This window comes from Neovison vison, chromosome 13 (genome assembly GCF_020171115.1).
Source record: "Neovison vison isolate M4711 chromosome 13, ASM_NN_V1, whole genome shotgun sequence".
In the NCBI taxonomy this organism is placed as follows: Eukaryota; Metazoa; Chordata; class Mammalia; order Carnivora; family Mustelidae; genus Neogale; species Neogale vison.
Genome location: NC_058103.1, coordinates 53,200,956 through 53,225,213, shown reverse-complemented (window position 1 = coordinate 53,225,213; position 24,258 = coordinate 53,200,956). Strand labels below are relative to the sequence as shown.

Genomic DNA, 24,258 nt, shown 5'->3' with positions numbered 1-24,258 from the left:
GGTTCAACTTAATTTTTTGACATTATGATGGGTATGAAAATAATATGCATTATGTAGTAACCCTACTTAAGATTTTGAATTTTTTATCTTGTCCTGGGCCAGCAACCTGTAGTTTGATACTCTGAGGTCATGTTGGCAGCTGCAGCTTCCAGTCAGCTACACAATTGTGAGTGTGAACCACTAATACACTTGTAACTCTCTCTACCCATACAGCCATCCTGTTTTACACATTTAGTACAGTATTCAATAAATTACAAGAGATATTCAACACTTTTATTGTAAAATAGGCTTTAAATCAGATGGGTTTTTCCCAGCTATAGGCCAATGTATGTATGCTGAGCAATTTTAAGGTATAAGGTAAGCTATGATGTTCAGTAGGTTAGGTGCATTAAGTGCATTTGCTACTTAACAATCTTTTCAACTTATGATGGGTTTATTGAGAGGTAATCCTATCATCATACTTGAGAAAGATCTGTATATGCACAATCCTTTGGAAATCAGAAGCACTAACTACATTTCTACATTGGCATGCTCTAAAAAATGGATACATCTAGTAATACTTTGAGGACTGAAAAAGGATGAATAGATTTTTTATAGAAAGGTGTTTTCAATTTTCTTCTCTTACTTATACTCCATTTCAACGTAGTATGATTCTTCTCACTTGAAGCAGGAGGGGTGAGAACATGAGGTACATTTTTGTTGATGGTGGATTTTGCCTTGGGAAGAGGTAACTTTTTTATACAATCTCAATTTTTTTCTTTACAGTTTCTGAACTTCAGTGTTATGTTTAGGAAACAGTTTTCTACTTCAAAATAACTAAGTATTCTAAATATTCTCTTTTGTTTCTTTAATGCAGTTTTTTTTTAAAATTGAATACTGAATTATTTTGAAGATTATTTTTGAGTGATTAGGACTTCCATCTTTAGTTTAGGATGTAGAAAACTGGAAAGAACATTGTTCCCTTCCTAGTCACGGCAGCAACAAAAAGCCAGATAATCCACAGAATCATGGTTTTACTTGAAACTATTGTGGAGCTGAGGTTGTAGATGAGCCTCATTTCTAAGGAAAGACAAGTGCTTCCAATGAGAGATTAGTTGATTTGGCACAGTTACTGGGTCCTGTATATTTTGGTAGGAAGACTAAGCTAAAACTTTAATAAATTGCAGAAGGCAATAAATTAGCATGAGAATTTAGAACCACTGGGAATTACACACAGAGAGGAATTCATAACTCCTCATGGGCTAGTCTCCATAGACTTAATCAGGTGTTCACAGGAAAGACAGAATCAGAGAAAGCCTCCTTTGCTAATGCCAGGCCTTTGGGAAGGTAACTTGCAGTTACTATAGAAAAGGCAGCAAACCCCATCTAGTTCCTTTCTCCCCTGTTTCTCCTATAGAACAAAAAGCTGCTGGGGATGAGCAGCAGACCTTATAGCTATACCTCAGAGCCTAGGTGAAAGACCCTTTGCAGATGGAAGAAGGCAAAAAGAAAAAACATTCTATACCTGAGACAGAAGCATGAAAACATCTTGGGCCTAGAGAATTAGAGATCTTCAACCACTGGGAGGAAGGAGGGCAGGATCACTGAGCAGATCCTATTTCTGAGACTGAGGGACAAAAATCCAGCTCAGGCTGAAGCAGGAAAGTATAATTTCCCTCCCTCCCCCCCCACCACTTGCCCTGCTGCCGCCATGCCACCTCACGTGTCTAACATTCTCTCCAAGCAGGCTAGCAAGCACTAAGTAACAAAAACAATCAACTGCTGACAGGGACAAGGGTATAAAGAGAGAACATCACTGAGGTGCAGGCTCACAGAGAAGATCTAAAACTGAGAGAACATTTCAAAAAATCATTGGCAGAACCCTGTCCCCATCCTAAATACAAAGTAACACTATGGGAGTTTAAAGTCTCTAGGCTAATCATAGCAGTAAGAAAACTGGGATGCCTGGGTGGTTCAGTCAGTTAAGCATCTGCTTCAGCTCAAGTCATGATCACAAGATCCTGGGACTGAGTCCCACATCAGGCCCCTTCCACAGCAGGGAGTCTGCTCCCTTTGCCTGCCACTCCCTGCTTGTATGTGCATGCTTTCTTTCTGACAAATAAGATTTTTAAAGACAAAACAAAACCCTAAACTCAACTTTTGACTAGATTGGTTAAACACCACACACTAAAGGCCTAGCCTCCCACCCCCCCCCAAAAAGCATAGCTGTTTCTAGAATTACTACTACCTTACACAAGATGTCTGGCTTTCGCCCAAAAGTTACAAGATATATAGAAGAAGAAAACATTCCCAAGAACTTTCAGGTATGACTCAGATGTTGGAAATACCAGATAAGTATTTTAAGATAATCTTGATTAATATATTAAAGGTTGTATTGGAAAAGTAAAACAAACATGCATGAAGAGAAAGAGACCATCATTCCAGAAATGGAAAATATAAAAAACAAGAAAGTGGAAATGCTAGAAATGGAAAGCATACTAAGAGTGATGAAGATTATCTTTAATGAGCCCATCAATAGATGCAACACAATCCTGGAACGAGATCAAACTTAAAGCTTGGTCAGTAGAAATTACCCAATATGAAACACAAAGGGTGAAAAAAAAACCCCAGCATGGAGCATCCAAGAGCTGTGGGACTGTGTCCAACAATCTAAGATACACATAATTGGAATTAAGGAGAAGAGAGAATAGGTTAGAAGATCTATTTGAACAGGCAATGACTGAGAATTTTCCAAAATTAATTGGCAAACAAATATCTGAGTCTCTATTTTCACTTCTTTTTGGTATATATACCTAGGAGTAGAATTACTGGGTCATACAGTAATTCTGTGTTGTTGTTTTTTTTTTTTTAAGATTTTATTTATTTTTTTGACAGACAGAGATCACAAGTAGGCAGAAAGGCAGGCTCCATGCTGAGCAGAGAGCCCAATGCGGGGCTTGATCCCAGGACCCTGGGATCATGACCTGAGCTGAAGGCAGGAGCACAACCCACTGAGCCACCCAGGCGCCCCCTGTGTTTAACTTTTAAGGAACCGCCAAACTGTTTTCCACAGTGGCCAAACTATTTTACATTCCCACCAGCAATGTAGGTTCCAGTTTTTTCACATTCAGACAACACTTATTTTACTGTTTTTTTTTTTTCACTTTAGCCATCCTACTAGATGTGAAGTGGTAGCTTGGTCCTTCATGTTACATAGTCACTTTGATCATGTTGAAGGAAGAAAAAAACAGTTAAAAAGAAGAAATAATATCAGTAAGGAAAATAAGTTTCAGGTGTTAGAAGTTTTTGGCACTAATATTTAACCTGATAGTTACCAATATTTTCCACCTTTTCAGGTTGGTCGTACTCTGGAGGATTTGAGAACTTCCGTGGCAAATTGTTCCAATTCAAGACCACAGTTGGCTGGCACATATGCTTCTCTTAGACTTCCACAGGAAGGCCAAAGAACTTGTATTCTTGTGGATAGTTGTGAAATCACTTCCGGATCAGAAGTAATTTCTTCCCTAAGAGCAATTCATGGCTTACAAGTAGAGGTTTGTCCTCTTAATGGCTGTGATTACATTGTGAGCAACCGCATGGTGGTGGAAAGGAGGTCTCAATCTGAGATGTTAAATAGTATCAATAAGAACAAACTCATCGACCAGATCCAGTACCTACAGAGCATGTTTGAAAGAATATGTGTGATAGTGGAGAAGGACAGAGAAAAAACAGGTTTGTGTTTTTAAATGTTTTTGTTTATAAAGCTGTAAAGGAAGTAGATTATTATTTAATTCTCTGCTATCAGTATTTGGAAACTCTTAAAATATAAATACCTGACTCAAAAATGTCACTTTATGTGTTTATATGAAGCCATAATGTTTTTCATTAGTTATTGTGTTTATTTTATGCTATTATCATTAGCTGCTTCATAAATAGGTTTATTTTTGGATTTTTTTAGTCATTGTGTTTAAAGGCAGTTTGAGAGTTAAAGGGTAAGAAATTGAAGGCAAGTAAACCAGTCATGCATTTTTTTCAGGGGCTTCAGAAAGGATAGGACCTGAAGGCAGTCGTGGGAAAAAGGAGGAGGATTTAGGAGGCAGGATTAGCAGTAGTTGGTGGAAGGAGGCAAGAATTACCCTTGCATCAACTGATTTCTTTCACCGGGCACTAGGTAGTGGTGCTTTTTATTAATTATGATTATCAGAGAAGAGCAGATTTGAGGTATAAAGAGTGTTCAGTTGAATACTCAGGTGTTCTTATTAGGGAGCTGAAATGGGTGCATAGGAGCTTCAGTTACGGAATTTCTTTGGGTGTACCTACTTGAAGGGGGAGCCCTGAGAATGATAAAAAAGGTCATGGAATATGGAATCAGAAGACACATTGAATTCTGTTGTCACAAAAGCTATGTGACGTTGCATTAACAAATCACTCCCTCTGAGGGGTTAATAATATATTTGTTCTATTCATTTTGTAATATTGTGAGGACTAAGAGAAATCATGCAGGCAAAAGGCCAGTATGGAAGAATTCAAGAGTTATACAGCCACACAGTATAAAGTAAAAGGAAATAATGTAGTTTATATAAAACACTGGGTTGATAATTGAACATTGTACCTTTTATCCCCATGCTATCAATGGTAAACTATATGGCCTTGGATAAGTCACTCTTTCAGTAGCCAAGTTTGTCTGTCTCTTTCTTTCCTTCTTTCTTTTTCTGACAAGTGACTTGATTAAGCTATCTCTTCAGTCCTCTTAGTGCTAAAATTCTATAATTTCCTCTTTATCAAAATATCCTTTATAAAGGAAATAGATTTGGAATAAAAGGAAAGTAACATGGCAAAAGTTGCAGGAAAAAAAAGTTATGGAAAAATTTTTGTTTTGTTTTTCTTTAATGAAAAGTGCCCCCAAAAGGATGGAGGATAAAATATGAAAAGAAATGAATGGGAAAGGTAGGGAAGTAACTTAATAGGCAAGAATTAAGGATGACGCTAAAATGGGTATGCAGGGTTTTGAGTTACTCTTGGGATAAATATGTAAGATTTTATATCAGTTAAGCCAGTACTTGAGCTATTCATCAGTGCTAACATTATGAATTTTAGAGATAATATGGTATTGGTGTTTAGGAATGAATTATCTAGGAATATGAGATCTCTCCTGCCGACTCATCTTTTTGATTCCAACTGAAGATCCTCATAAGGATAATTCTTCCTATTTTATCTCCCAGATACTTGAGAATCACTAAATCTTCAGTTGAGCCTTTCTCATTAGCATAAGATGGCACTAATTTGCTTAATGGGTATGGATCTTGGGATTTCGATTATATGTAGTATTAATGATTCTACTTAATATAATTTACTAATTATAATTAATGAATTAATTACTTAATGTAATTTACTTAATGTAATTTAATGTATTTTCCTAAATGTGAAATATTTAGGAGACATATCCAGGATGTTTAGGAGAACAAAGAGCTACGACAACTTGCTGAGTGCCTTAATTGGTGCTGGAATCCGAATTCTTTTCAGTTCCTGCCAAGAAGAAACTGCAGATTTGCTAAAGGAACTATCTTTACTAGAACAAAGAAAGAATGTTGGTATTCATGTTCCAACGGTGGTGAGCAGAAGTAAATGTGAGGCACTTCAATTTTATCTAAGTATTCCCAATATAAGTTACATAGCGGCATTAAATATGTGTCACCGGTTTTCTTCTGTGAAAAAGATGACTAACAGGTATGTCTGTTTTAATATTTTTTTTTTAAGATTTTATTTATTTATTTGACACAGAGAGACACCAAGAGAGGTAACACAAGCCAGGGGAGTGGGAGAGGGAGAAGCAGGCTTCCTGCCAAGACTGGAGCCTGAGGTGGGGCTCAATCCATTGCCTTTGGGGAACTTAGAGCCTTCTGGGAGCTAGAGAGACAGCTCTTATATTTGAGCTTACATTTTTTTTTTTTTTGAACATACACAGTAGATAATTTATTATACAAGTCACATTTTTTAACCAAAGTAAAGATAAATTACAACTTTAATTTCAGCTACAAATTACACAGGTATTGCAATGAAATGCGTAGGTGGTATGGTTCACTTTGGATTCATCCCAAGAACATAAAAATGCACTTACTTTTTCTTAAAGTGAAAACTAAGCAGTTCCTTAACTTTACATTATTATGGCCTCACAAGTTCACCTTCCCATCAATATCCTTCTCTAGAAAAGAGATTGAGAGCTCATTGTCAAGGTAGAGCAATATTGTCCAGCAACATACTAACATCTCCACTGTCAAGGGCTACTTGTATTATAAGTTCCCCAATGTACTTTTTTTTTTTTTTTTTTTTTGCTTTAGTATTCATTGTTTTTGCACCACACCCAGTGCTCCATGCAATCCCTGCCCTCCTTAATACCTACCACCTGGCTCCCCAACCTCCCCCACCCCCGCCCCTTCAAAACCCTCAGGTTGTTTTCCAGAGTCCCATAGTCTCTCATGGATCACCTCCCCTTCCAATTTCCCCCAACTCCCTTCTCTCCATCTCCCCATGTCCTCCATGTTATTGGTTATGCTCCACAAGTAAGTGAAACCATATAATTGACTCTCTGACTTACTTCACTCCGCATAATCTCTTCCAGTCCCATCCATGAGCTTGCATTTTTTTATCCTCTTTTTTAAATTGTGTTATGTTAGTCACCATACAATACATCATTAGTGTTTGATGTAGTATTCCACAGTTCATTGTTTACATATAATACCCAGTGCTGCATGCAATACGTTCCCAACTTAATACCTGCCACCAGGCTCACCCATTCCCCCCACCCTTCTCCCCTCTAAAACTCTGAGTTTCTCAGAGTCTGGGCTGTTTGGTTTTGGAACTAGACAAATGTGACAGTTTGCAAATTTTACAAGTTTTTGTCTATTATATTACCTGAAAAGGAAGATTTCAGAAAATAGATTAATTAAACCAAAGGCCCATGTGTAAAACAGTGAAATTATTTTTATATATGACTTTAAATATAGAGAATAACTTTTATTTAAACTCGTGCTAAGGACATATTAATGTTTTATGTTTGGTGTTCTTTAAGCAAATAAGATTAAATTATACAAAAGTTCTACTCATTTATTTTTCAGCTCACCTCAAGAAATCTCTTTATGTGCACAAGTAACTCATCAGAAGGCTGAGGAGATATACAGATATATTCACTATGTATTTGATGTGCAGATGTTACCAGATGGTCTTAATCAAAGTAGACTACAATCTGATGCATGATCATATTGCTCAGGTTCGGTTATGAAAAAGAACTCTTGCAATACTGAATGCACTTCAATAATCATTATTGTGGTTTGTGGTGATCAGTTTAAAATATGTAAAAGAATAGTTTCATATCTATTTTATATTGTGTATATTTTTACTTATATAGATTATAATTATTTTAAAAGAAAACCTGATATTCAGTAATCATTTTGATTAAATAGATTATGAAACTTATTTATTGAATAAAAGAAGGTTTACTGAAGGTGCTTTAAAGAAAGTAAAAGCTTGGATAGAAATGTATTTTAGAAAATTTCCAGAGATTATAGCACTGTACTTGCCATTTGTTAGCATAACAGGTTGAGGAGTCTGACTGCTGCCAACTTAATGGTCATAAATAATTTTCCTATATATAAATATTATCATAGAGAATATTTTAAATGTCCTGAGTCTATCTACATATTGGGTAAGATGTGAATGGTAGCTCTATCATTAGAAGTGTGCTTCAGTTACTAGGAGAGATGAAAATTTAACTGAATATGATTATCTTATCAAAAGTGTCCCAATCAAGTAGAGTCAAATCCTGCCAGTATGAACTCCAACCTACACTGCTTTTTTTGTTGTTGAAATATCATATTCAGAGAAGTGGAGTATTGGCTTAGATTTGGGAAACTGGTTAGTATCAGATGAGCTGTTGAATGTGGACTTCACTGTGCCCTTAATAGTGTCTGTGATGCTATTAATATTTTAGGATGTCTCCATGTTTTTATCTGCAATATCTGAGGCCCTCCTAGTCAGTCTTTAACTATGGATCCCCTTCCACCCCCACCCCCCCGTTTAGAGTCCTTTATTCTCTGGTTGCCTCATTGTTTTCTTATTACCCTGCAGAGTAGGTGAACTAACCTCACAGTTGAGTTCTGCTTGCCTTACACCAGGCAGGGACTTCAGAGTTCACCTAATTCAGATTTCTTTTCTCTGTCCTTATCAGGTGGAAATAAGTCCCACAAACAAGTGACTTATTCAAGTTTACTGGGAAATCTAGAACCAGAACCCAGGAATTAGAGACAGGTCCTGCCACCCCCCCCCAACTAAAAAGTTAACTCTTAATTGTGAGTTTAGCTTCTTTGTGGTAGTATAAATTCTTAATTCTACTTAGAGCAGCAGATTTCATAGTTCTACTGTTCAATAATTCTGTCTAAATGAGAAATTCTAGAAGTTACTGGCTCATGTGCAGGCATCGATTTATTTTTCTTTCAGGCTCAAATTTACCCTTTGGTATCTTGCTATAATGGACTGGACTTTTTGAACATTTCTCCCTAGAGTGGGCATGATTTAAGCTTTATCAGTAGAAGGAAGTAAGGGGCTTCTTTCTGGCTCCTTTGCTGTTCTGCTGCTGCTTACTCCTGCTACCTGTTGTCAGCGGTGCAGGTGGGGAGGGGGGTGGGGACATTTGGTGGTACCATGCCCTAGCTGCATTCCAGAAGCATGCAGTTCCTCAACAACTTCCCACTGACCTGGGAATGACCACCTTGCAGCATCTCCCATGCAGACACCAGTGTGCTCATATTCTTTGTGTAAAACCACCAGACAAAATATTCTATTAATTAACCTGGTGTGAGGGAGACAACCTAGAGGATTTTATTTATTTATGCTTACTGTGTACAGAGCTCTATCCATATTTAAGCTGCAGTAGTCTTCTTTATACTGTCATTGGTAGCACTTAACTGTCAGCCTTACTGATTATTAATCCATCTTTAAGCCTACTTTTAAGTTTCCTTTGGAGGTTACTTTAAGGCTCACTAGCTTATCTTATGACCTGATGGAAAGAAATGGGACTAACCAAGTACCTGGCAGGTGGGATAGAGTAAAGTAGACTAGGAAGGACACTGAATGAGTTCTAGCAGGACAAAGGGAATTGGGAAGGGGAGGAAGGCCACACTTCTTGGTGTTAAGTCTGTGCTATATCAAAATTATCCTTTTATTTCCCATTATGGAATTTAAGTACCCTCTAACTCCTTAAAAACACTATCCATTAACATTAAACAGCATGGTATTATACCAAATACTGGCAATTTAAGTCATAAAACTGTATTTCACTAAGATAATCCCTTCATTTGTTCCATTCTACATCTAAGTCTTTGTGGCAGGAACAATTATGAACTCAGTCTAATATCTCAGCAATATTCTTTTCAAATCTTATGTTTCCAAAAGTTTAATAGTTATACAACTGATTGTTACTGACTAAATTCTTAAGAAACAAGAAAACATATTTTTTCCTAAAAGTTCTGAGAATTTTCGAGGCAACAAGCTGAACCAATAACAAAGTGCATATTTATTTACTTTCTATGATCCAGTAATCAAACAACAACAACCAAAATACAAATGTTATAAAACCAAACCAAGTTTATTTGAACAATCTAACTGGAGAGAAAGGGTAAGTGAATATATACTATAACCACAGGAAAAATATTGTATGTCAAATTTCAAAACAGAGTGGCAAAATGAGCTAAATAATATTTATTTTTAAAGGAGCTATCTGAAAAGAAAATGTTTACTATAACATGGTATATTAACTTCTTACAATGTAGTTCAACTACCTGAATGTTTGCCTAATCCAGTCTTTTTGAGACCAAATGTAAACCATGTCTGCATATGTAAATAAGGCGTAATGCAACAAAATTTGTTCTCTGATTCTACCTAATAAAATACCGAAAAAGCAATAAATTAAATTTATATAGGTTTCATAGGTATGCTAATCACAAGTTTTAAGGAAAAAACCTGGAGAAAGAGTGTCACGTTAGTTTCAACAACATGTAATTTAAACATTAGATCAATTCTGGCTTGTATACCAAGTGATAACAAATGCTAACTCAGACATTTTCATGTACCCAGTATCCAGTACCCAGCAATACAGTCTACTTTTCATTTTCCCTCCCCAACCCTATCCCTAAAGGGAGCAATATTTTCTTGGAAGCTTTTAAAAAAATCTGTTTGGAACATGATTTTCTTAAAGTAAGCAGACTTGGATGCATAAGGGAGACTTATCTAGAATTTTTTTTTAAGATTTTATTTATTTGACAGAGATCACAAATAGAGAGGCAGGCGGGGGGTGGGGGAGGGGAGCAGGCCCCCTGCCGAGCAGAGAGCCCGACATGGGGCTTGACCTCAGGACCCCGTGATCATGACCTGAGTCGAAGGCAGAGGTTCTAACCCCTGAGCCACCCAGGTACCCCTAGAATATTTTAATATTGCAGAAATTTACAAATATCTATACAAGCAAAACAACTGTCCTTAAATTTTAGTAACCTGCAGCAATGAACAATATTTACAGGAGGATGTTTATTCTGAATACAAACTCCTAAAACCTTCCACAATTTCATATGAAGGTATGTTATAAGGAAAATACATGTATTCCAAAAGAAGATACAAATATCTGCTTCTTGATAAAAATCCTGGAAATATTTTCTCATTTTTACTATGCAGAATCAGAATTTGAAAAATAATAATCTTTGTCTTCTTCATCTAAAGACTCCATAGCATTAGTGAAAAGTTTTCCAATACCAGAATTTTCTCCTAATTCTGTAAAGAGAAATTTAATAAAGATTAATATACTTCTAAAAGTAATTTCAAAGAAACTGAAAAGAACTGAGAAACTGAATAGTTTAAGTCTGGCCCATTTGAGAGCAGTTAATTTCATGTACCATGTTAATAAAGAGGTTATCTTATAATAGATTAAGCTACAAAAGAAAAATAACTTACCTTTGTTAAACAGGGTTTTTTCTTTCTTTGATGTTGGAGTTGAAAAATCCGTTTCAACCTGCAAGAAAGTTTATATTAATAGTAAATAGTACCTTCTGTGAATTCTGCCTCAAACATGGACAAAATAAGCATGCTTCATCCCAAGTACCTTGAACACATGCCTATAATGATACCTAATCACATTATAATTATCTGTGAAATGTCTAATTTTAAGTTGAATTTATCTGGGGCAAGAATACTTATTCAGTGTTTTTCCCATTGCTGACAAACATGACTTATAAGAAAATATTACAAACTAATGCAGCAGAGGTGACGGTATAGTCTGTGGGCCTCTGGATAGTTGCCAAAATCTAAGTACTCAATCCATTACATTACACTAGCAGAATTTAAATTCTTGTCTAAAATGGTAACTTAAATGACAAATATTAAATGTATAATACATACTTATTACATCAATGACTTTTAAACTTTTGGCCATGGCTGCCTATCTTTAAAAAATGAAAAGGAATGAAGACATCCAGATGGCCAACAGACACATGAAAAAGTGCTCCATATCACTCGGCATCAGGAAAATACAAATCAAAACCACAATGAGATATCACCTCACACCAGTCAGAACGGCTAAAATCAACAAGTCAGGAAATGACAGATGCTGGCGAGGATGCGGAGAAAGGGGAACCCTCCTACACTGTTGGTGGGAATACAAGCTGGTGCAACCACTCTGGAAAACAGCATGGAGGTTCCTCAAATGTTGAAAATAGAACTGCCCTATGGCCCAGCAATTGCACTACTGGTTATTTACCCTAAAGATACAAACGCAGTGATCCGAAGGGGCACGTGCACCCGAATGTTTATAGCAGCAATGTCCACAATAGCCAAACTATGGAAAGAACCTAGATGTCCATCAACAGATGAATGGATAAAGAAGATGTGGTATATATACACAATGGAATACTATGCAGCCATCAAAAGAAACGAAATCTTGCCATTTGCGACAACATGGATGGAACTAGAGCATATCATGCTTAGCGAAATAAGTCAAGCAGAGAAAGACAACTATCATATGATCTCCCTGATATGAGGAAGTGGTGATGCAACATGGGGGCTTAAGTGGGTAGGAGAAGAATCCATGAAACAAGATGGGATAGGGAGGGAGACAAACCATAAGTGACCCTTAATCTCACGAAACAAACTGTGGGTTGCTGGGGGGAGGGGGGTTGGGAGAAGGGGGGTAGGGTTATGGACATTGGGGAGGGTATGTGCTTTTGGGTAAATTGGAAGGGGAGGTGAACCATGAGAGACTATGGACTCTGAGGGGTTTGAAGTGGCGGGGGGGGGGGGGCGTGAGAGGTTGGGGCACCAGGTGGTGGGTATTATAGAGGGCACGGCTTGCATGGAGCACTGGGCGTGGTGAAAAAATAATGAATACTGTTTTTCTGAAAATAAATAAATTGGGAAAAAAAATGAAAAGGAATAGAATAGAAAATATGACAGGGTATATCCACTGTACTAAAGGTAAATAGAGTTCAAACTTTTCAGATACAAACCCATGATCAGGTTGTGACATAAATGTACTTTTTCTTGTGAAATGAGTCAAAACCACTATTCTATCATTTAGCTCTCAAAATCATTCAAGGACACTAAACCCACGATTCCCACATCAATGATAACCATACGTGAATAAAATGAGATTAGAAAGCCCAAATAGCTTGTCTTATTATAAAGCTGGTACGGGAAGTCAAATCTTGAAATCAGAATTTTTAACACTAAATCCTTTGCTCTTCCTGTCCTCACACACTAGCTACAAAATACTAGTCTGTGAAAAAAAATAGGACTAAATCACAAGGATATTATTATATTTCAGTAGATTGCTCCCATTTTGACACATTAAGAAGAAAAGAAGTCCAGTACTGGTTAGGATGATTATCAGAAATACAAAGAAAAATTCTTAATAGATATTTATCCATGTGAACAGACTAAGTGGATTAAGATCTTGCTACTACTCAGTATGGTCTATGGACAGCAACATAGGCATTTTATCATCTGAAGCCTGTTAGAAATGTAGAAATCTCAAATCTACTGGTTCAGAATCTGTTTAACAAGATCCCTAAGTGACTCTTGGCCACATTCGAGTTTGTGAAACAGTTGTCAAAACAATCCAACTTTTCACTGGTGAAACAGAGACTAGAAGCCAGCCAAGTCTTTCTCACTATGATGATTCCAGATCCTTTGCAACAAACCACAATTTCATTCTCTCAGGAATGTGGGACTGGAAAAAGGAAATCTAAAAATCATTGAGTCTGTCTGCACCCTCAATACTGGAGATTTCTTTTAAAGAATTTAGTCTCCAGGCTGATTTTAAGTATCTACCATTTCCTATGGACAAAGGAAACCTATAGAGATTGGACAGGATTATGTAATCCCAATGTTTAGTTTACAAACTCTCTGAGAAGAATTATAATCTAGAGCAAGTGTGCAATATAAATATTTCAACATGGGTGAGGGAGGAAGAAATTGCTATAATCTGGTCAGAAGGAATATATAATCAGGAGACAAGGTGGTTCTTCATCATACCTCCATAAATAATATTCTCTAAGAGTAACTACTTTGAGGGCAAGAACTTTTACGTATAACTCTCACAGTTTGCCATATATTATAGTTATTCCATAAAGGTGATGAATAAATGAAAAATAAATAAACTTACTTTTTTCTTGATATTGCCCCAGACAATGCCACCTTTACTTCTATGGTTTTTTTGCATACGAAAGACATATTTATCACAATCATTCCTGTTTGAATATAAAATTTTAAGTCAACATTAACTATCATACTTCTCTCCACAGCCTGAATAGCAATTGACAAAATTAATTTAAAATGTGTTTTGATCTTTAAAAAGTACATTTTCTGGGGAAAAGTGTATTTTCTGGGAAATATATATCCCCCCCCCAGGAAACAAATGTAAAAATAAACTATTGGGAATACATCAAAATAACCAGCTTCTGCACAGGAAAGGAAACAATCAACAAAATTAAAAAGCAACCCACAGAAGAGGAGAAGTTATCTGCAAGTGACATAGCTGATAAAGGGTTAGTATCCAAAATATATAAAGAACTTCTGCAACTCAGCACCCAAAAAAGAAATAATCCAATTAAAAAACAGGCAGAAGACATGAATAGACAGTTCCCCAATGACATCCAGATGGCCAACAAACACATGAATAAAATGCTCAACATGACTGATCATCAAGAAAATTCAAATCAAAAGTACAATGAGATATCACCTCACACCTGTCAGAATGACTAAAATCAACACAAACAATAGGTATTGGTGGGGATGTGGAGAAAGGAGGAACTTCGTGCACTGTTGGTGGGAATGCAAACTGGTACAGCCACGTGAAAAATAGTACAGATGTTCCACAAAAAGTTAAAAATAGAGCTACCCTATGATCCAGCTATGGCACTACTGGGTGTTTATCCAAAACATACAAAAATATTAACTCAAAGGGATACTGCACTGCAATGTTAAGAGCAACATCACCTACAATAGCCAAATCATGGAAACAGCCCAAGTATCCATCAATTGATGAAGAAAGAAAATGTGGCATATATATAAAAATTGAATATAACCTAGCCATAAAAAAGATTAAAATCTCGATTTGCAACAACATGGATGGAGCCAGAAAGCATGTTAAGCAAAATAAAAGAAAGACAAATAGCCATGTGATTTCACTCATACTTGGAATTTAGGAAACAAAATAGATGAACTGGGAGGTGCGGTGGGGAAAGGCAAACCAGGAAACAGATTCTTAACTATAGAGAACAAACTGATGGTTACCAAAAGGGAGGTAGATGGGGGAGGGATGGGCTAAATGGGTGATGGGGACTAAGGAGCATACTTGTGATAAGCACTGGGTGTCCTATGAAGTACTGAATCACTATATTGTACACCTGAAACTAATATTAAACTGTATGTTAGCTAACTAGAGTTTAAATAAAAACTTAAAAACAGGAAAAGTGTATTTGTCTTTTCCATTCTTAAGACAACAGTGTACTAATGGAAATGGACAAAATGCTTCAACCTAACATTTTAAAGGAAACACTGAGTAAGAAAATTCTAGGAAATTATGGTTTTGCTTATTGCTCATTGTCCCATTTGTGCTCTTTCCAATCATTATCTTGCTCTCTTTTCCAAAGTTCACTGAGACAACTTGTCCCTAGACTCCCTTTAAGACCTCTCACTCCTTTCTACTGTTCATTTCCTTCCCTATCCAGATTGAATCTTAACAGTTATCCACTTTAAGGATATACCTGGTGATGAAAATCCTCAATTTATAGCTTCCAAGTAAATGTTGAGTCGTTTCTTTTTAGTTTATTTTCCCCCTTCTCATTCTTAGCAAATACTTGGCTCAGTTACAGACACAAACTGAACCTAAAGAGATTGGTTGTTCCCATTTCTCCCTACGGTTTGTAGTCTTGCTTATGACAGTAAATACCAACTGAACACCAATTCTAATTCTATCTCTTGAGTTCAAGATCCTTTATGATCAAATATCCTTTCCTTTATGATAATCTGGAAGCAACCATAAAGCTATGCCATGTTGAAATTTCTAAATATATGACTGTATTAAGGTATTAATGTGAACCACAAATACTGCTGTATAGCTAGTGAATAAGCCTGGCCAGCTGTTCAGGATCAGCACCCCGTGAGCCTGCTGTCCTGTACAAAAAAGTCACTTCTTTAGTGATAAAAACTGTTTCATTATTTAAAATAAAAAAGAGGCCTAGGAAACTCATTTTTTCAAAGTTTTGGGAGATATATTCATGATATTAATGAGTCCACCATGTGTTCCATTGGGGGGGAAAAAGATGTATTGCCATCATTGTAAAAGTGATATAAAAAAAAAAAAACAAAAACCACCCAAAAACCACAACTCATTCAGTGAGGGATAATGGCTAGTGATGTTTTTAGTCAAGAAATTTCCTCTCTGAATATGTTATGTAAATTGGGATACTGTTTATAATCTATAATCAACTGAACATTATTCTTTGTTGTTAAAAATTCTTTGAAGGTTGGGGTGCCTGGGTGGCTCAGTGGGTTAAAGCCTCTGCCTTCGGCTCAGGTCATGATCTCAGGTTCCTGGGATCAAACCCTGCATTGGGTTCTCTGCTCAGTGGGGAGCCTGCTTCCCACCCCCACCACCTGCCTCTCAGCCTACTTCTGATCTCTGTCAAATAAATAAATAAAATATTTTAAAAAAATTCTTTGAAGGCATGATTCATAGAATATAATATTATATTTTCTATATATATTTAAAATATGCACAAATATATAACATATACATATATGGATATAAAATATATGAATATATAAATATAATTACATTATATAATGTAATAATATATATTATATATAATATATATTAAATATATTTATATATAGTATGTATTCTATTATATGGACATATTATTCTATTATTGTATTCTACATATTATTCTATTCTACATAGTATTCTATTATATGGACAAACTCTAATTTCTTAACTTTATTGGACATTTAGGTCATTTCCATATTTTCAGTATTGTTTCATAATGAACATCTTTGTTCATACAGATGTACATAACATACTTCCCCAAATACATTTCCTCATAAAATGACTAATAAAATTCAAGGGCCAAAGGGATAAATATTTTAAAATTTTTGATGATTTGGCCAAAGTGCTTACCAAAAACTTTGTCCAAAATTATACTCTCAATATACTTTCACTTGCAATGAATACCAAATCAAAAATAAACCAAAAATAATTTGTGGATTGCTGGGGGGAAATTGTTTTTACCAAATAAATGCAAATTAAAGTTTCACTAAGCTTCAAGAGAGGACTGAATACTCTTTTTTCATAGTCATTATTTGGCTTCTGCCTCAAAACCATGGAAATTACTTTTCATAAAATCAGCATTGTCCTGCTTGATTGTCAAATGGAATGGCTTATTTTCAGGCCTCTTATTTATTACTTTCCATCTTTTCTCTGTGTTGAATGTTGGTCACCCCTGATTTTTCTTAATTTTATTTATATTTCAAGTAGTTCCTGTATTCACATAGTTCAAAATTCAAAAAGTTTCCCTCTTATTCTCATCTCCAAGTGATCTTAGTTCCTTTTTGTAGGGATCATTAATCTTTTCAGTTTCTTATATATTTTTCCAGATATATTTAATAAAAGGAAAGCAATTACATATATATGTATATATACATACACACACACACACATATATATATGCACATATAACATATGCAAGTACACACACAGCCAAATAATTCACTGCATCTAACTTTTTTCACTTAATATATCTTGAACATTTTACCATAATAGTACCTAAAGAATTTCTTCATTAATTTCTATGGCTACATAATGTACCAGAGTTTATCTGACTAGAATTTGAGTTGCTTCTAGTCTTTTGCTATTATAAACAATACTCTAATAAGCTGTGCATTCACTATTTGAGAAGCAGGACTGATAGGTCAAAGAGCATGTGCATTCACAATTTTGACAAATATTGAAAAACTGCTTCTTAGAGACACTATACTAATTTACCTTCTCACTAGTAATGCATGAGAATAGTTTTCCTTTCCTTTTAATTTTTAGGAGTGCTGCATTAGGAAAATTAGCCTTTTCCTTTGATGAATTCCATATATTCTTTTGACAGATCACTGTTTATCTTTCTTCTTCACTGTTTATCTTTTTTCTTCACTGTTTATCTTTTGATTGCTTATGGTGGTTGGTAGGGGAAAACTGTTTACCTAGGTTGACTTTATGATTCTTTTTGTTAGTGTCTTCTGAGTCTTGCATCATAGTTTGAAAAGACTTTTACTAATCAATGATTATCAAATAATCCTGCAAGGTTTCTTATGGTATATTTTATAGTGTAATACATTATGCAAAACTTTGATCCATTTGGAATTTTCCTGATGTAAAGTGTGAGCTGTGTCCCTATACTGTCCCTACTTGTTCTTCCTTGACTTTTAAGAACTATTCTTTCTTCCACTGCCTTCGGCTCAGGTCATGATCTCGGGGTCCTGGGATCGAGCCCCATATCGGGCTCTCTGCTCAGCAGGGAGCCTGCTTCTCTCTCTCTCTCTCTCTCTCTCTCTGCCTGCCTCTCCATCTACTTGAGATCTCTGTCAAATAAATAAATAAAATCTTAAAAAAAAAAAAAGAACTATTCTTTCTTGATTTTTTTCAATGATAACTCTTCTTATGACTGACATCTACTATCCAACTCATGAAATGTTAAATGCTGATGCAGAGAATTACAGTATCGTATGCCTATTTACCGATTTACAGAGGCTAGCATGCCAGGACTGACATGTTGACACTGAGGAGTTTTTGCCAATGGAAAGACAACTGATGATGGAGTTGTTGGATTTTTGTCCATACTTGGCAGAATATCATCCTCTTCTGCACTATCCTGGAGACTTGGCAACTAGAAAACAAATATTTATTACCAGCCAGCAGACAACCCTAAAAATGGCATTTCTCATTATCACTAAATGTTTTTGGGTGGGCTAGTAAGTTGTTTTCCTCCTTAAATTTTCCAGCTGAGAGAACATATTAGTGGTTACAGAACAGAGCCTTTAAAAAAATTTGGTTCTATTGTGTTAAACAGAGACAATGACGCCTATTTCTAAAAGTTGTGAAAAGACCAGGAGTCAGCAAATATTTCCTGTAAAGGGTCAGACAGTATATATTTTAGGCTTTGTGGACCTCACAGTCTCTGTCCCAAATACTCAACTCTGCTGTTGTAGCATGAAAGGGGACATAGCTGAGAAAACAATGAACATGTCTGTGTTCTAATAAAATTTTTTGTTTCTAAAAAATGTGGCCTGTCAGATTTGACCCTTGGGGCATGGTTTGCTTACCTCTGTGTAAACAGAACAAAACAGAACTAATTCATTGATTATTATGCTTGGCACTTAATAGGAATTCAAGCAATATTAAACTTTTGTGTATATATATTTCCAATAAACAATTCAATCCTCAAGATTTTACCTTCTGTTACATTAAAACCTTAGAGAAGCCTGAAATGACAGTAGAATTATATAACAGATATAACCCCGAAAAGACCATGGCTGTTATGTAGGAAACAAAGTAAGAGCCTCAGGTGGCTCCCTTAAAATACCTTCCTTTATTTGTGAGGGCTAAAAGACCCCAGAAAATGATGTTACTAAATTCTTAAAGCATTGTGTAGCTTTTTAGTATTGGAGATGATGTAACAATATGAAGAAATGAGTAAATTTTTAAAAAATTGAGTAAATTTAAAAACTACTCCTTAAGTTTAGCTCACTAAAACAAAACAACTCTTTGAATTTTTACACTTCAATGAGTTGTCTGTATCTATCCATTTTTGCATTAATCTTAATACTCTTTAACATTTACATTTATATTCAAGACATAGTCTCAAATTTGCAATTAATATTTATATTGTATTTGTTTATCTTGCTTCTAGTTTGCTACTGTAAAGATCAACCTGCCATGAATATCCTTGTCAAGATTTTTGGCTTCAGGGTGCCTGGGTGGCTCAGCTGGTTGAGCAACTGCCTTTAGCTTGGGTCATGATCTCAAGGTCCTGGGATTGAGCCCCACGTTGCACTCTCTGCTCAGTGGGGAGGCTGGCTCTCCCTCTCACTCTCCCTCTCTACTCTCCCTCTCTCAAATAAATAAAATCTTAAAAAAAAATAGAGTTTTGGCTTCTTTTGAATTTCTTAGGATAAATTCCAATGAATACAATTAATCTAATGGTTCTTTAACAAGACCATGATGCTTTCCAAAGGGTATGATTCATTTTACATCCACTAATATATGGCTACATCATTATCTCCACTGCTTTTGTTAGTGGATATTTTAACTCATTTTTACAAAAGAGTCTGTAACTTAGAATATATACATATACTTAGTTTTCTTTTGATTGTAAGCTAATATAACCACCTCCCCAAGTATTCAGGTCTTTTGAAATTTTTTCATGCCCACTTTTCCCCTGCAATCTTGACATTTTGTTTTATAATTTTTAAACATTTTTTTAATAAACATATAATGTATTATCAGCCCCAGGGATACAGGTCTGTGAATCATCAGGTTTACACACTTCACAGCACTCACCATAGCACGTACCCTCCCAATTTGACATGTTTTTTTTTTAAGATTTTATTTATCTGAGAGAGAGAGCAAGCATGAGTGGGGGGAAGGGCAGAGGGAGAGGGAGAAGCAGATGCCCCACTGAGCAGGGAGCCTGATGCAGGGCTGGATCCCGGGACCTTGAGATCATGACCTGAGCCAAAGTCAGACATTTAACTTAACTAAGCGACCCAGGCACCCCTTGACAAATTTTATTAATTTTAATAACACCTGAATTAATTATAAACACTGGCATTATATTTTGTAAATATTTTTTCCCAATTGCTGAAGTTTTGATTTTTTGATTTTTATTTTTTAAAAGATTTTATTTATTTATTTGACAGAGAGATAGCACAAGTCGGCAGAGCAGCACGCAGAGGGAGAGGGAAAAGCAGGTTCCCCGCTGAGCAGGGAGCCCGACATGGGGCTGGATCCCAGGACCTGGGATCATGACCTGAACCAAAGGCAGTGGCTTAACTGACTGAGTCACCCAGGTGCCCCCAACTGCTAAAGTTTTTAATTATGATTTTTCATACTATAAAAATTCATTTATACAAATGACAAATTTATGTGCCATTAAATCCCTCCACTGTATTTACTATACAGTATGAAATTTTATAAGTTTGCCTCATTGCATATGAAAATTTAAATATATACATTTAGCCTATTTTAACATTTCTGGGTTTTCAATTTGGCTCTATACCCATTACCTTTGAAACTCACTGAAGTGTAGAGTCTGGACACTAATTAGAAGAGCCTGTACTGGCAGACTGCTTCTTATACTATACTTTGAGTCATGTCTGTGGAACTATCAGTCCTTGGCCTAAATATTAGGGGTGAACACTAACCATATACAAAAATGAAAGATAGGGGCACGTGGGTGGCTCAGTGGGTTAAAGCCTTTGCCTTCGGCTCAGGTCATGATCCCAGGGTCCTGGGATTAAGCCCCACATCGGACTCTCTGCCTGGCAGGGAGCCTGCTTCCTCTTCTCTCTCTGCCTGTCTGTGATCTCTATCTGTCAAATAAATAAATAAAATCTTAAAAAAAAAAAAGGATGTAAAAAGTCAATATAAAGAAAGCAATGATTTCATGAACTTAAGACACTTACCAGTATTCTTTGATTCTGCAAAGGTGTCGTACTGAAAAAATCATCATGATCATCTTTTGGCAACTGTTCCAGAAAATCCCTCATTTGCTGCTTCCTTTTAAGAGTTCCCACTTTGGCAGTTATCTTAATAATTTGCTTCTTATCAGCATCAACTATCTTGCCTTAGGAGTCAGCAAAACATTTTGATAAGGATTTGGTCATTTATAGTAATGCTCTAAAGTTAACAGACTTTGTAAAATCTAAATTGTATATTTATATTAAGTAAATGCATCCTCCATTAATACATCTCCTATATAATAGAAGATTCTTTCTGTATTAGGATCTATGCAATATAATTAGCCCACAGAATACTCATGAAGAAACTACCTAAGATCAGCCAGGGTGAGGTGGAAAAGGTCTTTACCCAGAGGGAAAGAAAGGTTACCTCCTACATTCCCTTTGCTGAATGCCTAATTTATTGATTTTGTAAAAAATATAAACTTATTGAATTAGGACAGGAATAGATTATTTCCAAAGCGTAGTATAAGCTATGTCATAAACCTTGAGCAGGAATGTGTACTCCTGGGGAATATAAAAAATTAATTTGAATTTTATTATGAATTTCTAGGGGAACCTAACCAAGTGGCCTCAAATTAGACTCTTAGAAAAATAAACCAGATACTGAAATCTCTGGATCTAAGTGGAGATTTTCTAGAATAAATTCAAAGCATAAGGCTACTAAGGCTACTATTGATGGGATTAACTATCTGCATAAGATGTAAAAAAATTCAACAGATGATCTTTAGAATTCTTTCTAGGTATAAAATTTGGAGAAAATACCTATAAGATGACAATACATAGATAAATGTATCTAGTGAGTGATTAGAAATCAATACTGAGAACTAGGAAAAAACTACTTACAAAGGTTACCATTTTGGCCTTTGGGACTAACTGTTTTTTTCTTAGTGACAGGTTTCTGGGATCCTTTTTCTCTGGGATCTTCCATGTATTTCCTCTGGCATTCTTCAGCAGATCGAGAACCTACAGCCATAGCTACATCTGACCAGAAACCAGGCTTGTGCTTTGGAAGAGATGCAAAAGCACTACAGAAGACCAAAACCAGTTAAAGAACAAGAAATTCAAATTAACAGAAACAACTTCCTGAATGGATACCACTAAACCAATGAGACTTACTGAGCTAAAGGAATTTTAACCAAAACCATTCTAGATAACTGGGAAGAAGAAACTATTCCTTCCATTCAGTAACTTACTTGAGTATTTAAAATATGAAGATGTAATTTTACATATTTGGTAGGTATCTTCTATTTTGTTGTATTCTATTAAACCTGAAATTCATCTCAGGTCTCTCAACATCTTTTTCCTAAGTCTAACTATCAGTGATCTGATCTTCTGGGGGACTCAAGCATGACTAGTCTTACTGGTGCTAAGTATATTGGAGAATGAGCTCTTAGTTGCTATATATTCTCCAGTTATAAATTCTTACTAAAAAGTGTTATTCTTGCTCTCAATCTATCATAATTTACAGAATACAATATTTTATATATAATTGAGGGAAATAAAAATTGAAAGAGAAAAAAAAACTGTCAATATAAGGTAGTCACCAAATTTAATAAATGAGTTATATTCTGAAAGTTTATTTGTAAATATTTAGAAACTGGTACACATATTTCTGCGTTCCTCCCCCCCAACAGATTTTACATATTGTGGTTAAGCTGACAGTTCAGCCAGAAAAGATCTACTTAACTCATCAATTAACCTATACAGCATTATGCTGATAAATTTTAAAAACCAGCCCTCTGGGGTTAAAAAGTCCTTTATTCGTAGGGTTTTTGCCAATTTCTATATGGTAAATACCTCTATTGTGGCTGATTTTAAGCTACCAACATAATGTCCCTGAATGTGCAGTAAGAAATGTGTGATAAGACACAATTATATGGGATTTCCACAATATAGATATAATTGATGTAAAGAACCTTAAGGCATAGACAGTAATAATAAAATGCAGTAAAATAACTAGGAAATGATGAGCTTAGGGTATTACTTAATAAATTAATCTGGGGCACCTGGGTGGCTCAGTGGATTAAGCCGCTTGCTTCGGGCTCAGGTCATGATCTCAGTGTCTTGGGATCGATCCCCACATTGGGCTCTCTGCTCAGCAGGGAGCCTGCTTCCCCCTCTGTCTCTGCCTGCCTCTCTGCCTACTTGTGATCTCTCTCTGTCAAATAAAATAAATAAAATCTTTAAAATAAATAAATAAATAAATTAATTAATCTAATTGTAAATCTATACGAATCAGCTCTTGTGAAAGGACAAGTTGACTATAGAATACTACTCTCTCCGTGCATAAAAGAAAGACAAATACTTACAAGCATTAAACACTAATGAATGCTCCACTTTTTGCAGTTAATCATTCCACAGGTGTTCTAAAGTGAAGAACTAAAAGGATTGGGAGGCTCAGGCTTCCCTATTGTGTACATCATTAATTTGCAAGTATAGAACTGCCAGGACTATTTTTCATAATAAAAATAATTAATGAATTTAATTAGTCTAAAATTAACACATCTCTACTTTATCCCAGATAATGTTAAAAAGCAAATATAATGTAACTCCAATCCTACTTAAAACTTGCTATAATAGATAACAGGGAGAAAAATATAACTTGCGTTTATAACTCACTAGCATAAAAACCAAAGTATTTACTATGACTTTCACACTGTTATCTCTTTTATCTTATTTTGTATTGCTCTGCCCTCATTTTCTGTACTCTGATCATTTTGGCCTTCTTTCAGTATTTGTAAATACGCTTTCTTCCTTTCCACTTTTGTCCTACTGTTTTATTTATAATGAACTTATCATGAAAATTTGGCTTAAATAATTTTTGTCTTTCAGATCTTAGTTCAAGTATCTGCTTAAGCTAAGTCAGATTACCCTGATATACTTCCATAAACCTCTTAAGAGTAATTATTTCCTAACTAGGTTATAAGCATGATGAGGAGTACAAAATAGTGGGAC

General features: G+C 35.6%; 2 protein-coding genes across 3 annotated transcripts in view; one reads left to right on the top strand and one right to left on the bottom strand.

Annotated features, from left to right (window-relative positions):
- FANCM (FA complementation group M) overlaps positions 1-7,314 on the top strand; it is a 64,539-nt gene extending 57,225 nt beyond the window's left edge. The window contains exons 21-23 of the mRNA XM_044230210.1: positions 3,336-3,711; positions 5,415-5,706; positions 7,095-7,314. Of these exons, the coding sequence (XP_044086145.1) occupies positions 3,336-3,711; positions 5,415-5,706; positions 7,095-7,233 (807 nt within the window). The 3' untranslated portion in view covers positions 7,234-7,314. The remainder of the gene's footprint in view (positions 1-3,335; positions 3,712-5,414; positions 5,707-7,094) is intronic.
- A 3,081-nt stretch (positions 7,315-10,395) lies between these two features.
- Positions 10,396-24,258, bottom strand: part of MIS18BP1 (MIS18 binding protein 1) — a 48,391-nt gene continuing 34,528 nt past the window's right edge. Inside the window, exons 11-16 of one of the 2 annotated variants that reach the window (XM_044232138.1) lie at positions 22,147-22,328; positions 21,247-21,407; positions 18,301-18,449; positions 13,679-13,763; positions 10,975-11,032; positions 10,396-10,794 (exon numbers count right to left, since the gene is read on the bottom strand). In XM_044232138.1, the coding sequence (XP_044088073.1) occupies positions 10,691-10,794; positions 10,975-11,032; positions 13,679-13,763; positions 18,301-18,449; positions 21,247-21,407; positions 22,147-22,328 (739 nt within the window). In that variant the 3' untranslated portion in view covers positions 10,396-10,690. Of the gene's footprint in view, positions 10,795-10,974; positions 11,033-13,678; positions 13,764-18,300; positions 18,450-21,246; positions 21,408-22,146; positions 22,329-24,258 lie in introns of those variants that run through there. The other variant, XM_044232139.1, reaches the window with a different exon arrangement.